Source organism: Marmota marmota, unplaced genomic scaffold, assembly GCF_001458135.2.
Source record: "Marmota marmota marmota unplaced genomic scaffold, marMar, whole genome shotgun sequence".
NCBI lineage: Eukaryota > Metazoa > Chordata > Mammalia > Rodentia > Sciuridae > Marmota > Marmota marmota.
The window spans coordinates 27,173,355-27,194,181 of NW_025999932.1; the positions used below are offsets into that span (position 1 = coordinate 27,173,355).

The window sequence follows — 20,827 nt, forward strand, 5'->3', positions numbered from 1 at the left end:
CTAATTTGTTGCTTATCATTCCCATGGAGAATTTTAATTTTGACAACCTCATTTTTCATTCCTAGGGGTGCTGTTTGGGCCTTTTTTAGAATGTCTTTGGCATGTTTTTCCTCCCATTTTGTATTTTCCTTTCTTAAGTATACAACTTTATTTTATGTCTTCAATCACCTAAACATACATTTTTCTGTCTTTGTTTATATTATTGTTCTATTATATCAGTGTTTGGGGCCTATAACTTCTGTCTGTTGTATCTGATAACTTTTGATAGTGGTAGATTGTTTTTTATATACGTTGCAAATTTCCATACCAATTTTTTAGTGGAGCTTCTATTTCTATGAGTTTCACTTGCAGTCATTATATAGGAGTCTTTCTCCATCTTTTTTTCTGCTTTTGCTCCTTTTTGTGGCCCTAAAGTTATTGCTATCTAGAGACAGATATCTATTGTTTTCTTGGCTTAGAAAGTTCTATACTAGTATATAATGCAAATGTAAGCCCCCAGCTCACATAAAACTGGGTTTTGTGGTTTCAAATTCTTAGGTGTGACTTGTTTGTTTGGTTGGTTGGTTGTTTTAACCTAGAACCCACTGGAATAGCTTTTCACCTTCCTAGATCAGTGTGTAGACTTTTTTTTCCCCTACTGGTTCACTGTTTATTGTAAAACATCTGATTTGTCCAACATCCCAGCCCTCAAGGCCCACAGCTTTCTCCATATAGACCACAAAAACACCTTCAGGATGGTGAGAAAAACAGCCCTCCTCCTGGGCTGCCACTTTACCTTCCTGCTCTTCCTTATTTTTGCCTAATCCATCATCCTGCCTACACTTCTGCAGAATTCTTGATTTACTCCTCATGCAGATAAAGCCAGGGTGGTCCTCTGAGACTCTGGTGTAAGCAGATGTTCCCATGGCAAGATGGGATGTCCCCGGGGTTAATAAAAGGAACAGTGCGGGGTTTGTAACCAATTCTCCCTCTGATTCCATCTAATAAATCCTAGTACAACCCTGTTCCTTACATTTTTTGTTAGAAACCTTTATTTCACATGTTTTCACTTTTGGACACAGCCTAGCATACATCCTCCATGTACCATGTTTCTTGCCTGCCATCATGCATTTATGTGTGCCAAAACCTCTCCCTAGAATGCATCTTAGCTGCTCAGCCTACCTGACATACTTCCTTGACTGTAAAAGTTTTTAGTGTTAATTTCTTCTTTTTTTTTTTAATTTTTAAAAATTTCTTCCCTGGTCTCTTGAGTCTTGCCCATATCTACTCAAACTCCCATATGCCTTTAAATCTCTCCTTCCTCAGAACAACCATATCATTCTCTCAAGCAAACTATTCTGTGTTCATTGAATTACAGGAATTAGAAAAGACTAGGACCGAAAATAGCAGAGGACATAGATTTTTAGGGTAAATATTGTTTTATGAAAATTTCAGTTAAATGTATGTAAACTAGACCATAGTATAAAATGTATTTTTGGGTTGGGGGCAACAATTTTTTAAGTAAAAAAAAATACGGTATTATCTTATAAGTTATTTGGGGACAATACTTGTGTCTGCCGCATCTTGCCACACACATACACATGCATGCGTGCTCACACACACCATGTTTCCACGTTTGGGACAATCATACAGTACATAGTAAATTTTTTTGAAAGAAAGAATGAAAAATTTTTTATGATTGAATGAATGAAACATTAATGTAGCAACATGAAAGGAATGTCTTTGTATTAACCCATGTGTTTCCAAAGGTCGTCTTGCCAATCTCTATATCTCTATTCCAATAAGGATTTTGTTCTATCCTTTGTACTTGGCAGCTGAATGCCCTACAATGTGCTGAGTACATGAGACATAGATTCACAGCCTCATGTCTTGGAGGCATCTAAGGATACTTCATTACTTGATATGGCCACCTGCCCCATAAGCTCACTCCAGCAAAAAATGGAGAGTCAGGTTGACTCTTACGGGTCAGATACAATCTCTCAGAATACAGTCATTATCAGCAAGTCTCTATTTAATAGCATCAGTCACTGTAGTCACAGGCCATTAGCTTCTTAATAAACTCTTCAAGAATAAGACTCCAGCTTTTCAAAATGCAAAAGCTTTCATCAGTTTTGACTTTGTGGATTGAATGAACAAGAATAAATAAGGTTAAAGACAAAAAAAAATTTTTGAGACTGATCCAGATTTGAATCCTGATTCTCTTTAGTGTCTCGGGCATTGAGCACCAGTAGCTTCCCTTTTTTCTTATTTGCAGAATGGAAGGAACAGTACCTAGTTCACAGGGTGATTGAGCGTTCAGAGGGAATGTGTGTGGAGTGCCCCGTGTGATCCTGAGCACATGCAAGGTGCTCAGTCATCTTCATCATCACCACCACCACCATCATCCTCATTAGGGAGCTGGGATCAAGTAACCCAATCTTCTGGTATATTTCTTTCAAAGTCAGCCTGGTGCTTCCTGTCTTTGTGTTCACTCCAACAGTAGAGAGGCTTGAGCTGGACAATTGGCTGTCTGCCATGGCATTCACCAATACTGTTGGATGCTTGCCTGAGCTCAGCCATGTCACCAACAGAGGTATAGCCAAAGCTGCTAGCAGGCTCAGTTGGGGTCCTCTGGGTGCTTATGCTTTAGGATGTGACAGAAACAAACAAAAATACACAAGGAGGGCAGCACCTCCACCTAACTATTTCCAGCAAAGTATCTGAGGCTCACCGAGGTATAAACAATGAGGATCCACGCAGGGAAACCAGCATTTGAGGTGAGTCCAACTTTGACGATTTTCACTGGCATTTAAAGGGGAGATTTCAAAAGTTCTTAAGGTTAGGGGTCTCAAAGACAAGTAGCAATAGCAGATTTCTAGGCCACACTGAGAAGTCAGCTGTCCCAAAATGTGAAACTAAGTAAAGAAAGTTCAGAAAATTTCAAGACTTTTCAATTCTTCTCAGATTGCCTCTTTTGTCTGTCCTCCTTCCTGTAACTTGTTTGATATGCAAGAAATGCGACTTTTCATCCCAGGCTTTCCACCAGCCTGTACTTCTTGCAAAATCACTTAGATGTGATCCATCATTGTTTTTACATCTATAAAATGATAGCAGCCAGGCAGCCAGTTTTATCTCTCATATATCTAACAAATGGAACTATTAACTCTTGCACTGATGATTTTGTAAGTCATGGCTTATTGAATCTACTTTGGTTTAATCTTCCACTGTTCCTGCATGGAGCTGCAGTGGGAGCCAAACTGGGGATTAGGCCAGGAATCCCATGTGAATCAATAATCTGAACATAAAATATTAGTGGCAAGAAGAAATTCTAACTCTCCTGACAAAGAAGAGAAAGAGAGTAATTTGTTCTCTTTTGACTTTGAAACCTGGACAAAGGGAAAGATCTACATGATTTCCAAAGACAACACACTTAGTTTTCTTCTTGTTCTTCAGCAGATTGAGATAAGTAGGTAGGTAGGTAGGTAGGTAGGTAGGTAGATAGATAGATAGATAGAAAGAAAGAGAGAGGGAGAGAGATGCTCATCTTCTGATATTCAGGAATTTAAAAGCACTTTTATGAAGAAATATGCTACAGAAATGGGGTTTTCATTATTGTAATTGTTTGGGCCTGGATAACCCTGCTTGCAAAATGCCTCATGGACAAGACCAGGCAGGGTCATTTAGATATTGTCCCGGTGCTGAGTTTGGAGCACAGGTGGGGGATGGAGAACAAGGTAATAATTCTTAAAGATGCTATGTCGTGCTGGATTGGAGGTTTAAAAATTACACAATGTCATCTAGCTGACATGAAAGAAACAATGAAGGGAATTTCTGTTTTAAAATAAGACTAAAAGTAAAGTAGAAGTAACACAAGCTATTATTCGGGGGGCCAAAGGCTTTGAAGAATCTAGAATTTCTAGAATGCCAAATTCTATTGCAACACACTGCTTGAATCTGTAATGAAATATGTCATGACTTAAGACTGAACCTGTATGAACACCAGTCATAGCCAGCTGGTACCAGCACTGAAAGACTGAGCAATTAACCAATGACAGCATTACCGCATGCTAATGTTGTTCCAGGTTCGGTCAGTAATGCCTATTAACATACCTCTGCCCCTGGCCCTGGTCTCAGGTGGTTGCTCCTCTTGGATGCTGATGTTAGAGCTCGCAGCAGGACAGTTCTGCAATTCACCTGATATTAAGTAGGACCCTGTGCCAAAGAGTGAAACAGGTGGCCCACCATCAACAAACTACATAAGACAAGCGGTTGCAGCATCTCTGATGAATTTAATTGTGGCTCTAAGTAAGCAAAGCTTTTGCAAGTGGAAAGCTCACACCAGCATCTCTTAGATCATATAGAACAAGAGGTAGCAGACCCAGGTTAGGTTACACTCTGTTTGAAGTTATTAAAGACCTTTTTGGCTAGGGATATAGCTAAGTGGTAGAATGCTTGCTTGCCTAGCATGCACAGGTCCTGGTACTAAAATAATAAGACAAAATAAAGTATATAAAAAAGCTGTTTGTCACGTCTGGACCATATAGAGATTAAACATGCAGCCATAGTCTTGCCTTTCACCCCTGAGGTCCCTGTCTGGTCTGCAGACTTCTAGATACCAGCAAATATTGGGTGCTTTTACCTAGAACCGTTTCTAATATTTAAGGAATTTGTGAATTCAGAACTTCTTCTATACTGAATAACAGAATTACTGCCTCTAAGTTTGGGTCTTTATATGGTGGATTGTCATAAAATTGACTATAATTAATCTTGTTCATTGCTTTATAACCATTCATTAACCTTTGCCATAGTATATTTCCTATAATATTTCATCATGCCCGGGTTGGCAACCTGGCACATCATATGTGCCCGTCATCCTACACTAAGCAAACATTACATGTCTGTTGACTAAGGATGTGTGAACAGCAGAAGCACCACCTTCATTTCTCCCCTTGCTGTGACCTCAAGTCAGTTTCCCAGAAGGACAAACAGCTAGTCTTTCTGGTCAAACCCCTCTTGAAATAGAGGCTTCTATTAGTTCAACAAACCTAGTAAGGAAAACATAAAGAGAATAAAAATAAATTCTAGATTTAGCTTCCTTATGAGTATAGTGATAGCAATCAAAGTCCAGATGTCCAGAGAGGAGCCTAAGAAACAGTGCTGGCCAGAAGGGGAGTGTTTATATCACACTTGATAAAGTACTACCTTATTTTCAATCTATACATAAATAAATACCTTTGAAAATAGCTGTTTCTTAGCCAGGCAGCTCAGCCTGGTACCTCCCTTATTTAATCTATAAAAATATTCACCAGAAACACGGAAGCTCACCCTAACCCAGAAACAAAGCATTGCTAATGGCTAAAACCAGAGATAACCATTGGAAGGTTCCATTTAGTGGCTGGATGTAGTGGTCTTTTAGATGAGCTCAAAAACTCAAAAAAACCTTTCTTTTTTTTTTCTGTGAACAGTCCAACCCAAAGTTTGTTTTCCTCATTATAAATATCCTTAGAATCATAGATGAAAAATGTTTCTTTTGGGCTCCTAAATGGATCTTTTCAGCTACTTAGTGTAATTTAGTGAAGCCCCAGAGTCTGATTGAACTGTATAGCACATATATCTTGTGAAAAGTATTCTGGAGTAAAGAAAAAGAAAACAACAAAGGACTTTTCACTTCACATAAAGTAGTATTTCATCCGCCCGTGTGTAAGGCCATAATTTTTATGTCCAGTGACATTATAAGATTATCAGACTTTTCTCTTTGGGGAATATAAAACCAGGCAAAGGCTATTTTCCAAGATATTGTCATTGTAATTCGTTCTGCTTATGTGTTTCTTTTCACCATTTACAGGGATATCATTTTTAACAAATAAGAGATTCTTTGAAAGTACATCATCATGTTTTATAGTGACTGAAAATGCCAACAAAGATGCATTCCATAATAATGGCATAGGACTGTGCCGTGGAGAACTTGCCTTTCATGTGCAAAGCCCTGGGTTCTGTTACCAGCACCAGGAAAAAAGTAAATAAAAATAAAAATAATGGCATAGTACTGAGTCGTGAAGGCTCCTTCCTTATGAACACTGTGATATAATATTGCTGTTTTCACATAACATTTTGCATTTTGACATTCCTCAAAGTCATCAGTGAAATTTTAGGCAGCAGTAATTTGTACTGTAGTACTGTAATGATTTTAACTAGTGCGAGTTTTGATGCCCACGGATCAATAATAAGACTTATGTTTTATTAGGTACCTTTATTGTTGCTTACTTATATATCTAGTACATTTTTACTTTAAAGATGTCTTTAAAAAACAGTATTCCATTGGTTGTTTCCTGATGTCTTTGGAAATTTCTACTCAATTCCTAGGTTGTTATTACCCATGCTAAAGGGAGGTAGGTCGGAAGGTTCAAGGAGGCTTTCCCAAGGTGATTCAGCCCTGGGGAAGGCAAACATTTAAGGAGAAAGAGTAGCTGTTTTAGTCAGCTTCTTCACCACTGTGACCAAAAAGGCCTGACAAGAACAGTTAGAGGAGGAAAAGCTTATTTGGGGCTCACAGTTAAAGAGGTCTCAGTCCATAGACAGCGGGTTCCATTTCTCAGGGCTTGAGGTGAAGCAGAACATCATGGCGGAAGGAAGGGTGTGGTGGAAGAAAGCAGCTAGGGACTTGGCACCAGGAAACAGAGCTCAGCTCAAATAAGGACACATTATATACCCCAAAGGCATACTCCCAGAGACCATCCTCCTCCAGCCACACCTGGCCTGCCTACAGGTACTATTCAGTTAATCCCATCATGGATTAGTTCACTTCTCAGGCTAAGGTTCTCATAACCCAGTCATTTCACTCTAAACTCTCAGGCATTGTCATGAGCTTTTGGGAGACTCTCAGGCATTGTCACATGAACTTTTGGGAGACACCTCTATCTGAACTGTAACACTAACCTGTGAAGGCCACAGAGAAAGAATGTGTAGAGGAGCAGGAATCCTGGAGGGAGATGGGGTGATTCTAGTGGAAAGAAGGGAGTGGTCAATAGTGTGGCATGCGCTGAAACTCGAGGGAAAAAAGTACTGAAGAATGGCCACCAGATGTGCCATTTGGAAGATGACTGGGGTCTCTAGGGTCTCTATTTTTAGTGTAAAGAGAGAGAAAAGCTAGATGCAGTGGTTGAGGGAAGAAGGGAAGTCAGAGGGAGACCACTGATTGGACAACTGGATACGAGAAGAGGGTAGAAAGGAAACGCAGCCAGAGTTAGCTATGGAGCCAGGGAGGCACCAAGGAGAGCTGGGTTTAAGGATGTTGGTAGCTGGGAAAATAGACAGGAGAGAACGGGAGATGGAATACAAGAGATGTGAGGAGCTGGCTGTGGGACAAGGTCCCCAAAGAGGCAGCAACAGGTTTGTTCTCATGTACTGAACGTCCACTTGGTGTCCATAGTAGCATGCACAGATGGAGGAGTAAATTGAGACCCAGGAAATGGAAAATACCAACAAAATAGAATGAACCACAGAAACGAAAGGAGTGAAGGTTGAGAGAAGCTGCTCTTTATCCAATTAAAATGAAGATGAACTTTGTAGCCAAATTTAATTGAACATTCCCCTCCACTGTTCAGATAATGGATTTGTACTTGGGACTGTAAATTTGGCAGAGAAATAGGCTCCGCTGAAATGAGCAAAGCCAGCTGCAAATAGGACAAGTTAACTCAAGTGTTTCTAGTGTAGAAGCAAAAGTGCCAAAAAAGTGTAATGGATTTGGATCTACCTTCATGTTCCGTATCATAGAATCCTGCGTGGCATCTGACCTGCTGGCACCTTTGACTTCTCTGAAACCCTTTCTGTATCATTCTCTTGAGCTTGAGTTTTTTCCCTAAATGTTTTGGGTAAAAAACATCAGCATATATTGTTTTGCTTACTGACTAAATGGAATAAAAGGGAAATAGTTTTATCAGTTTCTACAAGTCCTTCCACAGAGCTCTGAGGGTTTTAACTATTGCGCATCAATTCTTACTAAAAACCTGGTCAGGAAGTCATGGAGTGACATTTCTTTTTCTCTAGGGACAGTCTGAGGTAGGCATCACAGGGGCACAGTCTTCCCCCAGAAGTTCAGTGATTCAAACATGTAGTCAAAACGACCAGAGTTATGTGTGTCTTCAAGACTGTGCACATCTCTGCACCCCTGACTGCCCCCTCCCCCTCATGGGGGAGTCGTTTGAGGTGAAAGGTCAGTATTCAGAACCATGTGTCCTCAGGCTTATTGGACATGTCTCCAAAGTTGAGTTAAAGCTGGCACTTTTTTATATGAAGAAAGAAATATGACACACATGAAAATATTTTGAGCTCCAGCTTTCTTTGGTTCAGACTGAAGCAGGGTGTCGGCTGCTGGGAGCTAATAGTTCTGGATAAAATGTTTAAGTGGCATTTCACAGCCCTCTCCCCTGGGGACACCATCACCATGGGACAGGGCAGCAGATCCCTCAGCATCCTGCCCTAATCCAGTGAAGAAGAAAGATCCTAACTGTAGTGGTTTGGTTCTAAAATTCTGTTCTAAAATTCTAACTACTCAGACCAGAAGTGTATAAATTTTCACTGCTGATGGCATTCAAAGCCTTCAGTTGGTTATGCATAAACATATTCTCTTAATCAAAAGCACTTGTAGTCTCAAGACTTGTGAAGTCTAATGGTTGGTTGTTTTGTTGATGTTATTGTTGTTTTAACTTGGTTGTTTTTATAGCCACACCACCATTAAATTAAAAGTTTTCCTCTAAATTGCCTATTATGAATAATGTTAAGCTTTTTGTTTTTTAGGAGACAAGGGCAATTACTCTTTATAATTTTTCCCCCTGTTTTCTATAATACAACTTTCTGGTTACACATGGAAGCTTCCAGGAAACTGAATGTAAGGCCTACATAATGTTAGGGGAAGCGTTACTGCTTGGTATGTTCTTCGGTTGAGTCTTTCAACCCAAGTTCTCTGGTTTTCTCAAGTGAAACCTCCACAGGTCTCTCCCTAGACCTCCAGCTGCCTGTGACCCGTCCTGCATGGCCATCTTTCCTCTTAAAGGTACAGAGACACCTGATAGGAAAAGGCTATGAAGCGAACTGTAGCTGGTTCACACTGAAATTGTCTGGGGATTGAGGTGGAAGTTGATGGTTTCCTCCTGCCCTTCTTTTTTAGAATTTATGTTAAGAGAAGAGTGAGGGAAATCAGAACCCCGCAAGGTAGCAAACAAGAAGGACAAGCAGGGACTTTGTTCTTTTCCTATGGAAATACTGAAATACCTACAGAATTCTTCAGGACAGGAGAAAATCCCCTTTAGAGGGCTGGAACAGCATTGCTCTTTGATTCAGAGGGAGAAAACAAAATACAGACTAGTGAGAAGTGCCATCTGGCTTCTCACACAGCAGGCAGAAATTTGCCACCCAAATCCTATCCGTAAATGGGATGAAGGAGAGAGCGGATCCCTTGTGCAGCTCCCCTGGGGGAAAAAGAATGAAACGCTGGATATGTGCTCTTTAAATAGGCTTTTGAGAATGGCTTATACCTCTTTAAAAATGAGACAATAATTTTTTTAAATAAAATAGCAAGAGTGATTTGTCTTGACTGTTTTAGTTAATATTTGTTGGATTTATTATGGCAAATTCAAGTGTCAGCGTGTTTAAACAGTGTAGCATGATGAACCTCGTGACCATCTTGAACAGCGATCCACTCGTGGCCAGTTTGTGGCACACTCCCTGAACTGTCCCCCAGGATTCATTCAAGCAAATACAATTGTTCCTGGGCATCCCAAGGGAATTGGCTCTAGGACTTCCCACAGAGGCTCAGGTTCATGAAATGATGTAGTATTTGCAAAGAACCTTACACGCCGCCTCCCATATACTTTAAATCATCTCTAGATGACTTGCAATACCTAATGTGATGTGAGTACTATGTAAATAGTTATTCTACTATGCTGTTTAGGGAATAACAAGAAGAAAGCAGTCAGTATTTATTCCGTGCAAATGCAACTTTTTTTCCCCTAATATTTTCAGTGTGCGTTTGTTTGAATTCCTGGATGTGGGACTCATGCTACTGAGGGCTGAAAGTACTAGAAACCATATCATTTCATCTCTAAACATTTCAGTATGTGTCTCTGATAAGATAAAGTTTTTTTTTTATTGAAACTGAAATACCATTACCACATCTACAAAGTTAATAATAATCCCCTAGCGTCATCAAATATCCATTAGGCGTTCAAATTGTCAATTGTTTCATGAATGTCATGCTTTCTTTTAATAGAGTTTTAATCAGTTTCCAGAGAAGATCCACATATTGCAGTAGCATTTTTTAAAAATGTCAGGAAGGGAGGGCTGGGTGTGTGCGGCTCAGCGGTAGAGCTTGCCTGGTACTGAGTTTGCAAAGCCCTCGGTGCAATCTCCAGCACAGAGGTAGGGTGGGGATGAGGGGGAATCAACAGGGTCTCTTTTTCTTCCCCCTTCTCCTTTGTAACCGATTTACTGAAGAAACGTCTTTCTTTACCACAATTTCATTCAGTTTGGATTTTGCTGATTGCCATCCTGGGGCACTGTATAACATTTTCCTCTAAGCCCTGTATTCCCTGAAGATTGAAAATTAGATCTAAGAGCTTGGTCAGATTCAGGTTCCCTCCTTCTTCCCCCTCTCCCTTCCTCACTTCCTTCTTTCCTTTCTTTGGTTTTCTTTTTATTTTCGCTACTGTGATAGTCTCTCCTCCAGTTCTATCCTAAGCCTCCTGATGCTGATTATAACTATATTGATACAAAGGTAATCTTGTTGATTTTAAAATGTGAATTGGGTTCTCTGTGGCCATACCTGTCTTTCCAAGTTCATGGGGACATAGTCACATGTTGAACAAACCCTGACAATAAGTTTCAACTGTGTATCAGGGGTGTGGGGGAGGGCGAAAAATGACAACACCATGGAAATTCTGACCAGAGTAAGTGCAGAGAGCCATGGGACAACTAACAGGTGACTCCACCTCAGAAGTGACATTTGCACTAAGTCTTCAAAGAATATGATTAAGACAAGATATTTATACAAAAGGAATTAAGGAAAACTTGGTATATTGTTCGGTTGAGTCTTTGAACCCAAGTTCTCTGTAAATGGATCTGACTATTGTATGTGACCACAACTTATCCTCTCAGCTTTGCCTACTAGATAAAGTGACTTGCAAAATGTATGTATGTGGAAATGTTTAAGCTTAAAACGCCATGTTTATCAGCTTTCTACCCTGTTCATAGCAGAAGAAAAATAATAATAACTTTTAGACATGGGAAGCTTCAGGATGTGGGTGGACACGGTCACCAGCAGATTTGTCGAGGGCCTTCTTCCTCACAGATGGGTCTGCTTGCTGCATCCTGGCATGGTAGAAGACGAGCAAACTCCCAGGGCACTAATTCCATCCATGATGGTTCTGCCCTCAGAGTCTTGTCACCACCCAAAGGCCTTGTCTCTTAATAGCATCATCTGAGGGACTAAGTTTCAACATGAATTTGGGGAGGACACATGCAGATCATAACATAATATATTAGTATTAAATATAGTCAGTATTTTATCCAATAGATCCAAAACTTATTCCACCTAACTAAAATCCTGTACCCTTTGACTAGGATCTCCCCTTCCCCCTTCCCTAACCTGTCCCCAGCAGCCCCTGCCAATCAGCAGTCTACCCTGCTTCTTTGAACTTGACCCTTAGATTCCACATAAAAACAAATTTGTACAACATTTGTCTTTCGGTGTTAGGCTGTTGTCACTTAGCACTTCAAGTTCATCCACATTGTTGCACATAACAGAATTCCCTTCTTTTTAAAGGCTGAGTAGTGCTCCATTGTGTGTGAATACCATATTTCCTTCTCCATTCATCCATTGATAGACACGTAGGTTGATTCCTGATCCTGGCTATTGTAAATAATGCCTTAGTGAACATGGGCATGCAGAGGCTCTTCAACATACTGGTTTCATTTACTTTAGATACATACTCAGAAGTAGAATTAGTGAATCATATGGTTGTTCTACTTTTAACTTCCAGCAATATACAGGGATTCCTATTTCTGTTTTGCTTTGTCATAGAAGTCATCTAACAGGTATGAGGTAATATCTCATGGTAGTTTTAACTTGCATTCCCCTGAGCCTCAGATTCTTCATGTTTTGCTCAAAGAGGTATGGGTTAAGATGGACACCAAGAATCCAGACAGAAGTGATCAGAGTCTACATGCTAAGATTAGTTAAGGGAGATGTTCTCATTTAAATATTGGTACTTGCTCATTCTGTAAAGGGAAAAATGTTAAGAAAATTGTATAATAATAATGTTTCTTTTATAATGCTTAAAATTCTATAATAATAATTATTGTATACATATATTCTTTTCTTTGTAGGAAAAGCCATTGACAAAATCTCTGCAGCGTGGAGAAGACCCCCAGTTTGACCAAGTAGGTGATATGTTTTTATTCTGTCAAAATGGTCGGAAGGCAAAGGCTAAATGCTCACTATTTTATTAAGGAATTTCCTCAAAGAGGACACAAGTGCTTTGTTTTAAGAACTTTGTCCTGCAGTGTGTGCACCTGGGTTTATACATATTCAGTAGATATCTCTTAATTTGAATTGGAAAGAACTGGAAAGTGAAGAAGTAATGCAAATAGGCCCTCAATTAATGGTTTCCTAACCCTTTGTGTACCAGAATTAAAGAAACTGAGAAGACAGCTTCAAGGAAATTCCATTTAAAAACTTGAGATTCTTCCAGATGAATGATACCATGTGATGAGCAGATCTTTGCACTAGAGCTTATTCATAATTTCAATCAATATTAAGTTTAATTCATCCTGTGAGAGAGAAATCTCCTCAACAATAATTATAAAAGTAGTGGACTTCTGTTCTAATAGAGAAAACAATACATAAATGAAATAATTTAAGACAGAATAAATGCAAAGAGACTCCTTTGATTATAGGTCAAGACTAGTAGAAGGACACTCAACTCTCAACGGTGTAAAATAAACATAAGAAGTTAAGCTCTGAGAGATCCTGGTTCTGTAAGTTGAGGGAAGCTATAGGTTCACTTGAAATTAATAGATGTCAGGATATCAGAGGAAGCTGGAGAGGTGTTTGTGCTGTTTGCTAAACTTCTGCAGAATAACAGAGAGGACAGCATGTCTTCTTCAAAAACCTCAGTTGGTGCCATTGTCAGAGATATTGGATGCACTGTGGCCTCATCTACCACGGTGGTTTTTTTTTTTTTTTTAATTGACTAATGAAAATCACACAGAAAATACTCTTTCCATAGGGCTTTGAAATTGCCTTCACTGTGAAATCCAGAGGCAGTATCTCTGGCTATGCAAGTTCAGATTCATGTAATCCCAAAACATCACACTGTAGATACAAAATCCTTCATTTTGTTTGTTATGAGCGATTCATGAGGGAGAGCTCACACACTCATGCTCGACGCCAGGCTCCCAGGCTGTGTGGCTCTGAACTTGAGTGGTTGCTCGCAGAGCAGGCTGTTTTCCAGAACAGTCTGGGCCTCATCTCTTGGTGTCAGGGTGCTGTCTTCCTTAATCATGTTGTCAGTTATTGTTGTCACCTGGTGGGTACTGGGATAGTCAGAGACTCTTGGCGAATATGTACATGATGTTTAGTGTCACTGTTTTGGAAGTGGGGCAGATTGTGACTCTGTTCTCAAGGGAAGTGGTTCTTCTAAATTTTAACATTGCACTTAATAGTTATACCAAATAATTTTTAATTCAGCTTTCTATTTCTCTATTTTAACACTGTGGAAAGAGCTTAAATCCCACCTTTGATACTTAATTAACTAGATTTCTCTTCACCTTGCTGCTCCAAGTGTTGTCCATGTATACCTGCATTGTCAAGCTCACCTGGGTGTTGTTATAAATGCAGTTTCTTGGCTTTACCAGAGAACTGTCAAATCTGCAGCTTACAGGTTCCCCAGGTGGCCCATGTGTACCGTAAAGCTGGAGAAGTCCTGTTCTGTAACAGAGTCCTATGTATTAAAGGCACTTTATGTGTGAACCAATTATGAGATGGTCATTGAGAACTTTCCCTAAGTCACAGAGTATCACCCTCTGATCTTTAAATCACGGTTCACATATGAAGCATAAGAGAATACACTACAAAGTCTAACTCGTTTTAAAGAGCTAGCAAGACTCCCAGGCCACAGAGAAACTTGGCTGACGTTGATCCACCTGTGGATTCAGTGAAGAAAAAGTCAGCAAAGTAACTTTTGAAAGACCTGCTACAGTTTGTGTTTGTGCCCAAACTCAGGTGTTGCTAATGTGATAATTCTAAGAGGAGGAGCCTTTTTAGAGGTGATTAGGCCATAAGGGCTGCTCCCTGGTGACAGGGTGTAGGTGCCTTTATAAAAGAGTTTGACCAAGGGAGCTCACCCCCTTTTAGCCTTCTCCCCATGAGGACACATCATTCGAGGTGCCATCTTGGAAGCAGAGACCCGATGATGAACCTGCTCTACTGTTGCCTTGACCGTGAGCTTCCCAGCCTCCAGAACTGTGAGAAAGAAATCTCTGTTCTTTATAAATTATCCAGCCCTGGGTATTTTGTTACAGCAGTACAAAATGAATTAAGACAAAGCCATTTCAAGCAACAGATTATTATAAGACTCACAGTTCCACTGGCAAGGCTGTGGATGTATCAAGTCTCTTAGTTTTCTGGTTTAAACATTTACATAATTTCCCTTGCTTTGATTCCAAGCAGTAGGATTTTAATCTGGGTTCTCAAAGAGCTCTATGTATAGGAAGAGAGCATGCTGGAGAAGCTTGGGTTGCATAGATCCCATTGACTATAGTTTGAATTAGTAATAAATGGTAACATTCAGTACTTAGCAGAGGATAAGCACTATGCGAAGTACTTGCCTTAAACAGGGTACAACTGTACCCTGTTGAGAGAATATGCGTATCGTATCCTCCGTTTAAATGTCCCTGTGGAATATTAGGGTGTAGAGGGCTGGGCTTTTAGCCTTTCATGGCCTCATCCTGCGGGTTCACCCCTCCATTTAACCAATCTGTGCTTCACTTTATTCTTACTCGCAATAGAAGCCAAGAAGAAAAGCCCCCACTCATCTGACTTCTGTCAATCCTTCCAATAACTCCAATGAAGAGAGAGTTTATAAAGTATAACAATCTATACACTGTTACATTCAGTGGTGATGGCCCTCAGGAAAGTTGCTCCATAGTATGTGACAAAAACGTGAAGAAGCCAAGACTAGAATCCATGTGTTCTGAGTATAACAACACCAGTGCTTTTTATTCTATAGCCTGTTGCTTGCTAAAAGTCAGGGTGGTAAAAATTCAAAGGGGAGTTTTCAGTAAGCAAAGGACCTAAGGTCCTGGATCAGTTATTAGATTTGACTGCCAAAGACACAATAAGTGGCTTAAACAGGATAAAAATGCATTTCTCCCATGTTCAAGAAGTATGGAGGAAATCAGTCTGGGTGGGATTTATATATTCTTTTTTTCTTTTTTATATATTGCTTACATTCTCAAGATCATTATGGCTGCAAAAACTCAGCCTCTACATATGTATTCCATGCAGCAGGAAGGAAAAGTGGAAAAATAATTATATAAAAAATTAGAATTATATAAAAAACAAATTAGTTGTACCGGACATTTCTGCTTATATTCATTTGGTCAGATATTAACCACATGGTCACAATTAGCAGTAAGAAAGATTAAAACATTTTTACTTTCAGCAACCATGTATCTATTGAAAAATGGAGTATTTAAAACTAAGAAACGAGGGGAGGGAGGGGAACATGCTTTTGACCCATTCCTATGCAGTCCTGCTACAGGCATCAAAGTGTTGGTATTAAACCACCTTTGGATAACAGCTTGAAGGAAGCATGAAGCCCACCAAGAGGCCCCTAGTCTAGTGAAAGAGATAAATTAGTACTCTCCTTTTAAAACTGAAAATGGGACAAGGGTTTTCAACCTTCTACATTCCTATTCAACATTGTATTCAAATTTCTATCCATTGGAATAAAGCAAGAAAAAGAAAAAAAAAGAAATCTGTAATCAGATAAATGATGACCCCAGGCTAGGAAGACAGGAGTGTGGCTTGACCTCTGAGCAGGCTGGAGAGGCCCAGAGCTATGTGGACTGTGTCTCCCATTCCCTGCTAGTGAGAAAGTCCTACCAGGAACAGAATCAAAAATAAAGTCGGGAAGGCAATTCCCAGCGGAGTTTTAAAGATGAATAATGCTACTGATATTTTAAATAGCTAAGTTAACTGCAAAGACTTAGTAAGTAAAGAGAATGAACGATTGTCCAGATCCTGGAGGTCTTCAGTTTAGCAAACTGCGTGTACACATACACACAGAGCTCTGTATGGGATGGGGAGACATAGAATATGTTCCCCAGAAACCCTGAGAAACGGGATCCACATTCCAGAAACTTCCAATCCAGAAGTGGCTCTAGCCTGGGTCCACGTGCATATGAAGTGCCACAATGGACCTTTTGGGGCTTCAGGGCCTGATGGTAGGAAAAAAATTTCTGAAAGGAAACAGTTTATCAAGCACCTAAAACAATAGGATTTTGCTTAGTATTGATGGCATATAACATGACAAATTTCAGACGAATGTTTTATGCAAAGACCTTGAACAGACAATGACATTCTAAGTTATCTTTGGGAACTGAAGGTGTGTATTATTCAGGCAGAAGGTATGAATTGTTAAATCTTCAAAAACAGGTGAACGAGGACTCTCACAAGGATATAAAATGAATACATGTTAAAGGTTTTATTTTGCTTATTATCAATGAGAGATGTTACAACCAGTTCAGGAGAAAATCCGAAAAGCAGACATGTTTATAAATCTGAGACAGTGAAGTCAGGGTGCAACACAGAAGCAAAATTGGCCTCTTCCCCATGGGGAGGGAAGTCAACTGAACCTTCTCTCAGCAATTTTTTTCATCTATAGATAAGAATTCTTTTGCATTACTAACTGTTATCTTCCATTTAAATATTTTAAAAATAGTTCAAAGGCATTGAAAGTTCTCTAGACTTAGAATTAGGTAACCCCTGGGGCCTGGGGCTATCGCTCAGTGGAAGAGCGCTTGCCTAGCACACGTGAGGCAATCTGTTCGATCCTCAGCACCACATTAAAAATAAATAAATAAACAAAATAAAGGCATTCTATCCATCAACAACTACAAAAAAATTTTTTAAAAAAAGGTAACCCCTGGAGAGAGATGCTGTAGGTTTTCATTGTAACAATTTCCCTTATGGACGGGGAGAGTTTGGAAGAATTTCAGCCTGCAGAGGCAGGAAGGGATCACGTTGTGGAAGACTTTAGTGCCCCGGGGCTGGGCTTCCTCTTCCACAAGCCACTGTCAAGGTGATCCAAGTGACAGTTTGATGTTAACCCAGAGGAGGCAGTGCTCACGAAGAGAGCCCTGAGACTGGAGGCATTGGGGGAGCATGGCAGTAATAAACCTTAGGCTAAAAAGGCCTGAATTACAACAGGAAAGGAGACACGTAAGGAAGGATTATTATTAGCAAAAGTATAGGAGAATAATCAATATTGGTTGAGAGAAGGAAAAACATAAGGTACCTTTAATTTGAAACCATGATTTGGAGCAATTTCCATTAATTCAACAGTGAGGGCCTGAAACATGCTAGAATCTGTGCAAAGTACACGTATAAGTTTTAGAGTTCCTGTCCCGGAGGAATTCCCAGTCCCAAAGGAAAACAGTCTGCACAAAGAATTCTGCAGTGGAAAGGCCATACTAGAGGTACCCATCACATTCTCTAGGAACTCGGAGAAGGAAGCAGTTAACGAAGCCAGGAAGGGGGAGTGAGTGCGTCCCAGAAAGCAATCCAGGAGCAGTGGCGTCTTTTATACAGAAGACCAAAAAGGACTGCCATGAGTCTTACGGTTGAAAGAGAAGTTGAAGGTGAAAAGAACGAGTAATGGAGAGTGGCAGTGGACAAAGTTGGAAAGGTGGCCTGCAGCCCATGAGCATGGCTCGCAGGACCCATGCTGAGGAGTCTGGATTATTATTTATGAATCAGGAGTTTGCCGAGCAAGGAATGCTGTACTTGCACAGAAGAAAAGAAGCTGTAAATCAGACTTACACACAATGAATTTTCATGGATGGTAGAATGTCTCAGAAGAACTAACAGGCTCATTTATTTAGGTGATCACTTAATAAACACCCAGAGATCAGAAAGAGAAGAATACATGAATGGAGAACATCCTAGGGGCGCATAAGGAGTTTAGGATTAGGAGGTGGGATCCACAAAAGAATGGCCAGAAAAAGGATGGCCGAAGTGTGGAAAAAATCCGGGGAGACTTCCAGGGCCCATGGCAGATGGGACACTATGGAAGACACAGGCAAGATCCGAAGGAAAGCAGTTAGGAGTTTGTAGGAAGCGGCTTTGAGAAAGAACAGCTGCAGGGGCTGTTCCATGACATGTGGAATACGTTTTCATAGTTGACAGGTTCAAGTTAAAGACTTTAGGAGATTTACTCTCACACCTAAGTTATAGTGGCTGATTATGATTGGCAGTGCTTAAATTAAAAAGCAGTGTCTTAGAACAGAATCGCAGCACTAGTGATGAGCTTCTTCCTGTGATCTGTGGAGAGTGTCTGTCAATGACAGGCACGGTGAGCTTGCCATTTTACCTTCAAGTGGTTTTCTTGTTATTAAATTTTAATTATCCCTTTTAAAGATAAAAGTGGAGGCATTTGATTTCGGAATCTCCAATGAAACATCAGCTAACCTAGGAGGAGGGTGGACCTGGGGGGTGGTGATCAAACACAGCTCAAATATCACATTAACCTATTTTTAAAAGAGAAAAACAAAATCAACCTTCTTAAATAAATCTTACCCCAGCACATGTGTAACCTGGTAGAGAATGGATTCAAAACCATTAGTTATTAGATACATCTACACTCAGAGAAGAAAACTGGGGCTGTGAAAAAAATCACTGAATCTTTATTCTTGCACGTGCCACACACACATGTGCTCTTGATTTTTCTCTGCCTTGGCTTTTAGACCATGGCTTATGTATTGTCTATTGATGACGTAAACATACTAGGAGGGAGCTACAGGTTGAATATCTCTTACTCAAAATGCTTGTGACTCAAATGTCTTGGACTTTGGATCTTTGCATAATACATAATGAGATATCTTAGGATAGGACCCAAGTCTAAACATGAAATTCATTTCATATGCATCTTCTACACAAAGCCTCAATGTAAGTTTATGAATTTTACATAGTTATGTTCATGAAATGATGTTTCATATTGTGGAATTTTTTCACTTGAAGCATCATGTCAGCATGCAATATTTCAGATTGTGGGACATTTTAGACTTTGGACTTTTCAAATCGAGGGCGTTGGATTTGTAATACAAACAATGTACACAAAATAATGTTTTAGTTTTTGAAGTATTGTTCCAACTTTGCCTCTGATAATAATCTCATGCGATAAGTGGAAGTTATTTTGTCTTTGCAAAGTAAAGTGTAATTATTCCCTATAGGAGTTGTGCCAGACCAATCAGAATTAGCCTCCAGATCTCTATTGTCTCAGGTGAATTGTGTCACAGTGCTTTGGCAGTTGTATAAGGAAGTGCAGGGAGCTTCCTGGGACAGGTCAGCAGCATAGGATCCTGGAAAGAAGAGCCTTTCACAGAGAACCTGGTAAACAGTGTTGTTTGTACAGGAGACCTCGGGAAATGTCCACAAAAAAAGGCCACTGGTTGGCCATTGGGTTTGTCTTTGCCACCTTTCAGATAAGTGTCAGCAGTGTGGTGAAGACAGAAAACACACTTCAGGGAGCAAGGAGAGAGCTGACAGTGAGGCAGGAAGAGGAGGTGTCACCCGTGCACGTGTGACTGAGAAGCCATCTGGAACAAGAACAGATACTTGAGAATTAGTTGACCCAGGACAGCAGAGTAGTGAGGGCTGCACACACTTTATGGAACCCATTTACACTGAGTGAAATACAAAATAACACTGTGCCAATGGTTGGGTCCCTTTTTCACTCAAGACTTTTTCAGGGTGGTTGACGTTCCTGAGAGTCTGTGTGGGTGAGTTGGCAGTAGAACTAGTTTTATCTAAATGATTGATCTGGTTCCAGGATAGTCACTGGTTTCTGTCCTCAGTGTCATTTCCTGTTGGCTTAAGAGTGAACTGTCGCCTGCAGCTGCCTCGATCTCATGAGTCTAGTGAGGGAAAGAGTAAGGGACAAGCGCTGCTCAGTGACCTATTGCAAGCATTTGGAAGGTGCCAGGCAGTAGACAATGTGCTTACATCTACTGGAGACAGACAGGCATGGGAACACAAACTAAGCCACACAGCTTCTAAAGGAGGCCCTGAGAGTTTGTGCTTGGATGAGGGGCACATGTGAGTCTGCCCTACTCCACCCACCCAATAAAACAAGAAAGCAGTGTTTATGTTGGGTATGGTGGTGTAAATCCGTAATCCCAACAACTCAGAAGGCTGGGGGGCGGGAAGTTCAAAGCCAGCCTCAGCAGCTTAAGCTGTAAGCAACCTAGTGAAACCTTATCTCCAAAATAAAAAAAATAAATAAAAGCTGGGCACGGTGGCATACTTCTGTAATCCCAGTGGCTTGGGAGGCTGAGACAGGAGGATCACAAGTTCAAAGACTGTATGATGAGGCACTAAGCGACTCCATGAGACCCTGTCTCTAAATAAAATACAAAATAAGGCTGAAGGATGTGGCTCAATGGCCAAGATGCCCTGAGTTCAATCCTTGGTACCCCCAAATAAAACAAACAACACAACAACGAAAAAAAAAAAAAAAAACAGGGCTGGGCATATTGCCCAGTGGTTAAGCACCCTTGGGTTCAATCCCTA

General features: G+C 40.3%; 1 protein-coding gene across 9 annotated transcripts in view; it reads left to right on the forward strand.

The window, feature by feature from the left end:
- Positions 1 to 20,827, forward strand: part of Fry (FRY microtubule binding protein) — a 376,400-nt gene that overhangs the window by 189,983 nt on the left and 165,590 nt on the right. For all 9 annotated transcript variants that reach the window (XM_048800797.1, XM_048800790.1, XM_048800793.1 and 6 more), the window contains one exon: positions 12,361 to 12,414. In XM_048800797.1, the coding sequence (XP_048656754.1) occupies positions 12,361 to 12,414 (54 nt within the window). The remainder of the gene's footprint in view (positions 1 to 12,360; positions 12,415 to 20,827) is intronic.